The 9141-nt window shown below is 37.6% G+C and overlaps 1 protein-coding gene across 4 annotated transcripts in view; it reads right to left on the bottom strand.

Moving 5' to 3' along the window:
* Positions 1-1808: 1808 nt before the first annotated feature.
* SMAD1 (SMAD family member 1) overlaps positions 1809-9141 on the bottom strand; it is a 79386-nt gene continuing 72053 nt past the window's right edge. For all 4 annotated transcript variants that reach the window (XM_060654058.3, XM_060654053.3, XM_060654057.3 and 1 more), the window contains exons 6-7: positions 7014-7270; positions 1809-3204 (exon numbers count right to left, since the gene is read on the bottom strand). In XM_060654058.3, the coding sequence (XP_060510041.1) occupies positions 3061-3204; positions 7014-7270 (401 nt within the window). In that variant the 3' untranslated portion in view covers positions 1809-3060. The remainder of the gene's footprint in view (positions 3205-7013; positions 7271-9141) is intronic.

Here is a 9141-nt window from a genome sequence, read left to right as displayed (position 1 = left end):
TTCACAAATCGCTAGCTTTCTTCCGTTGGGTTTCTCTGATCACTAGACTACATACTCCCTGAGGTCAGTCAGGATTCCCCACCATGCTTCTTACATATTTTAAAGGTAAGTAGTCTTCATCAAATGTTTGTTGATTTGAACTCTTTTCTGATTGCTTTCCCAGACAGTGAATTGGTCGTATTATTATCTATTGAGAAGTTCTAAGTGCTTCGCGTGTATTGACTTAATTTCCATGGTAACTCCATGAGATAGGCTTTGTTGCTTCTATTTTATGAGTGATTAAACAGGTGCAGGAAACTTAAGGAACTCACTGGATGTCGGAAACGAGGGAGTGAGGAGCTCTAGGCCCTCCAATTCTAATCATCCCCGTTTGTGGTTTCTTGGTGGCAGGAAATAGGTCTACTATGAAACAGCTCACATTGCTTTTTGTTTGAATTTGTTGAATTTAAAGTAATCCAAACAGTTGCTCTTTTTTTCCCCCCCTTAATCTGAAACTTCCAGGAGACTCAATAGTCTCCTATGACGACAATGACCTCTATCAAGATTTTACCAAAAACACAAATAATTGCACTTGAGCAGGAAGGACTCATTTACCATGCCGCAAATTCCTAGGGTCCCCCCTTCCAGTAGGTTTCAATCTTCTGGATTATTTTGGAGTTTGACCCAGTCTATCTCCAAGCTGCCTACTAGTGTGCTACACCCAGTTAACAATTTGCATAACTGTACCAGCAAGCAGCCATGGGAACTGGGGGAAACAAAAAGTAACTAACTGCTAGGAAGAGGGTGAGAAAAATGACCCTGGCTCTTTATTGTTGGACAATTTTCAGCGACACTTCGTTGTTGAAGCTCAATAGTTTTAATTTATTCATCTTCTCTAACGTTATTGTATCACACTAATCCCCATCATCACTCCTGATCACCCGTGAGAGGAATGACTTAGGGAAATGGGAAAATAGCACACAGGGGAGGGTTTAACAGTGACTCCCGTACTCACATGCAGTAATGTTTCCAGGGCATTTTCACACCTTTTTCTTCCAAAAGAGCTTCACCTCAACTTTGTGATAAGGAAACAGTGTCTCCTTTTTACAAGTGAGGGACCAGAGGTTCACTGAAGTTAAGTGACCCAGCAGATGCCCATAAACGTGTGCACTAATATAGGTATTCTATCCAGGGCTTTCTCCACTGGCACAATGTTTTTGGAGACAGCAAGATGCAGCAGAAGTTTCTGTTTGGTCACAGTTCGGGGCAGAAACGGGGCTATGGTAAACAACTGTGGGAAGGACGTATCAAAAGAAGAAGGGGTGGCATCGATGTGGCCAAGGGAAGAATCTAAGTCTTCTCAAGTCTGTGTCCTTCATGGGCAAACTGTCTGGGGTTGGGGTGGGGGATGGGAGAGAGGACAGAGGATTCCCGCAGGAGGTGGATGGGCAAGCGAACACCGTCTGCCTGCAGTTTTGAGCTCTCCTTCCGGGCCAACGTTACACTTGCTTTTTTGTGTGAAGCTGAGATGCTGTAGAGTGTTGTCCATCTGGAATTGTTGGTGCTGCAATTCCTCACATAAACAAGTTTATACGGTTAGGTCTAAAATTCCAAATTTTGCTCCTTTTTTCTTAATTTCCAAAGTTCCACACGTCCTTTTCTGATTTACAGGGATGCTGCCCTCTTCATGATTCAGTTTCCCTGTCTCTGTATTAGTAATTTAGTTTTTTATGTTTGGCAAAGAATTATTTGAGAGAAATCTCTCCGAAGATTCAGAAGTAAATCTGATTGATCCTAAAATCTAGCATGTGAAATAAGGAAATGACAAATTTTTAATCAAAGTAAGCAATAATGACAGGTTTATTTAAAATTTCCAGTAGAGAAAACCCACTAGTTTTGGAATAAAAGTACTCAATGTACGAGAGCATAAGTGAATATAAAAGATTAGCAGAAGAAAAATAAAACCAAACACAGTACAAAAAAAATCCTTAAAAGTTTGAAATGGATTTAAACAGGGATGTTCTTTAAATCCTCCAAATATTTAACAGTTGGTGAACAATTCACTTGAAAATTAAAGCCTGTTTCTGTAAACTCCATAAAAAACTGCTTATTAAATTGAAGCACTCCATACGGTTGGTATTGAGACATATAGGCAGTCGATTTCAGAGTAGCAGGAATTACTCATTTGCTCTCACAGTTACATGAATTAACCAGCTGCACAACTGCTTTTTGGAGAGGATGGGATAGAAGGCGCCCAAAAAAAAAAAAGAAAAAAAAAAAAAAAAGAAAAGGATAAAATGTCTAAAAAATTGAAACACAGCAAAATTCAGGCATCGGTTTGTTTCTTGAAAGTCACAAACTGACTTTTTACAGTATATTCTACATTTGCAGTTGTCATTTCCCTCTCCCCCACCCCCTCAAATACTAAGTCCACTAGTCTAATCCATTCTTAACTTCCAAATATTCTGTACATATATATTTAGCAAAGAGCATATACCTAACATTATTCTGACAGCAGTATGGTCAGCGTACAATTTTAGAAAGATTACTATGTATATCATCAGGTTAAACTTTACTTAAAAAACAAAAAAACCCATTACTAAACAAATAGTTTTAAAATATTATGAAAACCCATGAAAATAAGACTCAACATGGGTTCTAAACCTGATAAAAACACACTTCAGAAAGACTATTAATGCTAAACTTCTGCCAAACGATGACCTTAAAGTGCCAAACACAAAAGAATCTCTTAGGACCATTTCTCTTAGGACCAAATAGATAATTTGTCCCTGGCTTGGCCATCTCTCCTTTAACTATACAGGAAGTCCTGCTAAAAGTATGCATTTTAGTTGATTTTACAATAGAATGTTACAATGTAAACTAAACAGGTTCTCGATATCGACAGTATGTTACCAAGGTTTTTGTTTTTTTTTATTTTTTTAATTTCTGAATCCAACAGTTGGTCACAGAGGTCAAGTATTATCAAGGCTCCTTTGTCAGTTCTTGATCGTGTCTGACTCATCCATCCTTCAAGTACATGCAAGGCTCAATAGTTTTCAAGAGGCAGAAGCCTGAGGCTGTTTAAGACACAGATGAAATAGGATTGTGAGGTGAACCCATCTGAGTAAGAACTTTATCCAGCCACTGGAGGGGGCCATGCAGGTGGATCTCAATCCAGCAGGGGGTGCTAGTAACATCCTGGCGGTGATATTCTGCTCCCCAACCCTAGAAGACACAGTGGAGGTCATTTAACTTGCTTCACTCCGTGATTAAACTTTTTAAGTAAAAACAATTCAAGTAATCAGACACTCTTGATTAAAGACACAGATGCCTTCCATAAGACAGATGCTTGTGTGCACAAACACATACAGTATGGCAGGCAGTTTCAGGTGATGGGTGTGTTCTAGGCTCCCTAAGTTCCCTCCACAGAATCAAAGTTAAGAAGCACTGGTCTTGGGGAATGAAAGTTTCAAATATATTATAAGGCTGTTTCATTTAACGAAGGCACCTTTTAACTTTTTATCATCAAGAAAATAAAGAAAAAGTCATGTTAGCCAAACTGACTTTCTGCTTCTTCCCTCCTCAGCCACTGAAGGTCCTCCTACCAACACAGAGCTCTTGATCTTTCAGTCTCTAAGCAAACGGGCAGAGGCACATACATATCCAGAAAGCTATTATGGACACCGAAGCATTGCTTTGAATCAATAGATTCCATTATACATTTGTACAAGAAGGTAGTCTGCCAGACATCTTCAGTATGACTGAATCGGGACACTAAAGTTGCAAAAGACAAAGGTAATTTTGCAACTGCAATGATCAAAAACTCACTAGTGTGGTGGGCAATGGAATATAAAGCTCTGATAAACCCTTGTTTCATGAGGAATGTCAGAGAAGGCTGGGTTCTATTTATCTGATACCTATCTACTCCAGGAATTTCAAGAAGTACATATAAATATCAGAACTCTCAGGAAGAAGGTGTGATATACGAAGTGCATGTGTATATACATTCATACATTTGTACAAATATCAATACACTGCTATGTTTAATTTAAAGGTATGTGTGCCTGTTTCCCCCATTAGACAGTAAGTTCTTTGAAGGCAGGGATCAGATCTTATTTATCTTCATCTCAAACATCTAGCACAGTGATTGGCACAAAGCAGAAGCTCTAGAAATACATGTTCAGCTGAATGGACTTGGATTTTTCAGATATATGGGGAATTTACTGTGCAAATAATTTAGAAAATGTATGTTTTAAAGTCCAAGATAATCATCTTCAAAATGGCAAAAAGACTGGCTATTAAAATTAGCAAAATGACCTATATAATTTCTCTAAGATGCTAAGTGTGCAAGGGCAAGGTATAAAACCCTTATGGTTTTAATAAAGAACAATACCATATAAACACTATGCAAACTTGTTGTTGCAAATGTATGATAAGCAGCTGCCCTTCATCATGTCAGCAGGAGTTTTAAAACAAAATTTGTTCACCCTTAGCTTTCCACATCCAGCTTCCCAGCTATGTCTATTATATCTTATATTAGCCTCCATTCCAGTATATATCACGTTATTTTATAATTAAGCATATACTAGGCTGTAAGCATTTGTGAAGCTAGAAACTTTAAGGTGCTTTTTTTCATCTTTGTATTAATTCTCTGGAATAGTGCTAAAAATATTTGCTGAATGAATGAAATCCAATACATTTTTAATGCATATCCTCGTATCATAAATACTTTTTATTAGTATAAAGTTTGTTTTTACTTGTGTGTAAATAATTAAAAATCTATAAAAGTAAAACCATTAAAAGTGACAGGGTAAACAATATGAAATGAGTTTGAAGAGAAATCCAACTGGAGCAGTAGAGTCATAGATTCTTCTTGAGTGGCCCTTCAAGAATAATAGACTCATCAAGGGAACTCTGTAATGATTACCACAGTTCCCAACTTTATCCACCCATTTTAAAGATGAACATGAGGAAGGGCAAAAGATCCCTGTGCCTTAATCACACAGTTAAAATAGCAGCTAAGGGGCGCCTGGGTGGCTCAGTTGGTTAAACGTCCGACTTCGGCTCCTGTCATGATGTCACGGTTCAGGAGTTTGAGCCCCTCGTGGGGCTCTATGCTGACAGCTCAAAGCCTGGAGCCTGCTTTGGATTCTAGGTCTCTCTCTCTCTCTGCCCCTCCCCCCACTCATGCTCTTTCTCACTCTCTCAAAAATAAATGTTAAAAAATAAAATAAAATAAAATAAAATAAAATAAAATAAAATGGCAAATAAAACTAGAACCTGGGTTTCCTGACTCTTAATAGGTATTCTTAGGCGCCTGGGTGGCTAAGTTTGCTAAATGCCAGACTTCAGCTGAGGTCATGATCTCATGGTTCGTGCCCTGTGTTGGGCTCTGTGCTGACAGCTCAGAGCCTGGAGCCTGCTTCAGATTCTGTGTCTCCCTCTCTCTGCCCTTCTCTCGCTCACACTTTGTCTCTCTCTCTTTCAAAAATAAATAAACATTAAAAAAAAATAGGTATTCTTTCCTCAATACCAATAAAACAACAAATAAGGGGCACCTCGGTGGCTCAGTCAGTTAAGGGTCCAACTCTTGATCTCAGCTCAGGGCACGATCTCATGGTTCGTGAGACAGAGCCCTGAGCTGGGCTCTGTGGTGACAGCGCAAAGCCTGTTCGGGATTCTCTCTCTGCCTCTTCCCTGCTTGTGCAAGCACGCACCCTCTCTCCCTCAAAATACATCAACTGAAAAAAAAAAAAAAAAAAAAAACAAAAAAAAACCCCAACAAACAAAAACCATCGCTGGCAAGTCAGAGTCTTCATTTTAAAATTCATTTTAGCCAAATGCAAAGTCAAAAATTAAACCGTGAATGTTAATAGTGCATGAGAAAGATCTTTCCAGTCCCATAGGTACACAGCATATTGGTAAACTTCTTTAAAAGGTAAAAACCCTCCTTTAATACTAACAAGGTACCATATTCAGCCACACACACACATCACAAAACTGGTGAATTATGTTTCAAGAAAACCAACACCAGGAGAAAAAACTCAGAATCTGCTAATATGATTCAAGAAGTAAGAAAAAAATGATATTCAGGGAAAGGCATCTTTGATCTAAAGGATGATTAACAAAGTAAGGTTCCAAAATTACCCTCTGTAATACATACATTACAAAACAGGTTTCACAACAAGTTGGGTGAGCTTCTGAAGAGAGGACATAAAAGGTGATTGCCTCACCCAAATATATAATTAGTTTTGTTTCTCAAGGTAACAGAGGATGAAATTTTATCTTTGAGTATTTAGAGACAAGTCAGTTACTAGAATAAGTTACAACTCATGAAATCTAGTCAGATATTTGATATTTAATTTTGACATCTTAAAATTTTTTTATTTCTTGGAGGTGGAAGAGAAGGGAGAAAGAGATCAATTATTGTGAGCAATGTCTTTAACCTTCTCCATCCTCAACCCTAACAACAGTCTTAGAACGAAGGTATCTACTGATCTTTGGGCAAGGATCTTATTAACTTCTGAATTATAGGAAAACCATGAGGTTTTACTGGAACCATTAAAAAAACCTGACCTATCACAAATAAACCCCAGCATGGTGAACTTTTATTTAAAAAAGATCACTCATTTATTGCTGAAACAAAAGCAACAAATGTTATCATCATAAAGGTACTAAAAACGCAGAATGAAAAGGAAGGGGGGTTTGTTTACTGAATTAATCTTTTAAGAAAATCGTGCATTTAAATTATATATGTTAAATATACAACAAAACATATTCTTATGGTATTACAGTAGCTAAAATAGTGCTTATTTGAAGAGGAAAAAGTTATTAAAGCCTGCTACACTGTTGAGATTTAAATACAAACACTCCTATATTCTAATTGTATCCTAATAACTGACATCCTCACTACAGTTTAAAAAATGCCTAGGTAATATGTTGGCTTCTATGGACATGTATCAAGAGGATATAGATTTATATACTGCGAGAAAGCACAGCAAACATGTTAAAGCCTAAGCAGAGGACTTACTTACTTTTACAAAGCTCATGCGGATAGTACACATTTTAGTGAGCTCATAGACTGTCTCGAAGCCATGGTTCACAGACTGTGCCAATAACTGAGCGAATTCTTGGTTATTAAAAATTTTCAAACTACACCCACTAGGGATCTTGCAAACAGTAGTGGGGTGAAATCCATGATGGTAGTTGCAGTTCCGACTTTGCACAAAGATGCTGCTGTCGCTGAGGCATTCGGCATACACTTCCCCTCCCACATAGTAAAGATGCACTCCTGTAGGAAGACAAGGGACGGATCATATTCATTATCATTTCTCACAGCTGAAAGGCATCTGTGTCTCTTCAATATATGAATTCGCATGGATTTAAACTTTGGTTTTTCTCTAAATCTTGTACAGCTGATAAAATCTTAGTTAACCGTATTAGCTAATACAATGTCCTTTTGTTAACGTGTATGTCTAAGAGGTTTCTAAGAAATAATAGAACAACACAGTCTCGTAAAAATTAGTAGCGAGATACAGCAAGTTCATTTTGATAAGAGTCTAATGCCCTATTTGGCCATGGATTGAAAGCATATTCTCACTCTAAAAATACAGCACAATAAAGCCGGACTTATTGGATTCTACATATACTCATCATATGAGCTCTCTTTCTTGCATTTATTTTGTAGCTCAGCTCTTTGAAAAATGTTAGGGTAGGAGAAGGGAGAATCAAAAGTAAAAGGGCTAGAAAACCACATGGAGGAAGTAGTGCTGAGAGCTAGAAGATGAAGGTCTGGGGGGTGGGGGGGGGGGAACTATAAAAATAATTCATACTGTGTGGAATCTGATCTCCCTGAACTACCATCTGCTCCAAACTTCTTCCTGTGACATCTTGGAGTGCCAGGAGTGTTGGAAATTGATCCTACCCAGCCTTTAAAAAAAGGAAACGTGGGGGGGGGGGGGGGGGGACACGTTCTGACAAAGCCCTACACCATTAAGGGAGATTATTATAGGCCACGCAGCAAACAGAGTCCCATGCCATGTGGCTTTAAACAATCCACCTTGCAGGCAACTCCAGCATGGCTCAGCCAATGCTAAAACTACGGTCTCCAATCCAATCCAAAATATTATGCGTTGTGTTTACATGTACACACAATGTCTACGACTTCTGTGGCAATTAAATAGCTGCTGGAGCAGAAGTCCATTTTCCTGCTTGATGTAGAGAAAACAATTTGAGAGAGAGAGAGCGCACGCACGAGAAACTGTGTGTGCGTACACACACGTGTTTACTTTTTCTGATTATAAAAATGAGGAATTTTCATTTTCAAAAATTTAGAAAGTAAAACAAAATATAAAGAATAAGAAAATATCACCACTTGTTTAGTGATGTAGAGGCAAAAGTTAACAGTTTGATGTGCTGTATTTGGTTTTGACTACTACTAAACTTTCTCTGTAAACATTTAAAGTTATCTACACGATTACATGGATACAACAATTTAGCGATTCTCCCGTTACTGGACCATAGTGTTGACACTAATTTTCTTCTGTTGTAACAATGCCAGGATGAATGTCTCTGGATAATTTTTGATAATATCCTTAGGAGAGATTCCTGGAAGTTAAATCACTGGATCGAAAGCTCTTGATTCACTTTGCCAAACGACTTTCCAGAATGCTTATATCAATTTACACCCTACCGGCAGTATATGAGTGCCTTTATCATTTTGCCCATGCCAGTACTGAGTGAGTTTAAGACAAAAAAAAATAAATTAAAATAAATTTTCGCTGAAAAACAATATTGTTTTCATTTACATGTGAGACTGGATATGCTCTCATATGTTTATTAGCCATCTGTGTTTCTCTTACGAACTTACTGTTCATATTTCTTACCTATGTATCCTACTGGGGTTCTAATATTTTTATTATTTTTTTATGAGCTGCAAGTAAGATATAAATAATTTATTTCCTATTTGTTTCCCTATCAGTCCTTTGTCTTTTAATTTTGTTCTTGGTGTTTGGTTTTTTTTTTTAACCTACAGAAGTTTGAAAGCTTTGAGTAGTCAAATTCTCTTGTGATCTTTTCTATTGCTTTTTATGCTTAGAAAATTTCTGTCTCCGATAAAATGTATTTTTCTTCTTGCTTTTTAACAGCTTGCCATTAAAAAAA

The sequence above is a fragment of the Panthera onca genome, chromosome B1 (assembly GCF_046562875.1).
Source record: "Panthera onca isolate mPanOnc1 chromosome B1, mPanOnc1 haplotype 2, whole genome shotgun sequence".
NCBI lineage: Eukaryota > Metazoa > Chordata > Mammalia > Carnivora > Felidae > Panthera > Panthera onca.
Note: the sequence above shows the minus strand (reverse complement) of the source record. Positions and strands in the feature narration are given on the sequence as shown.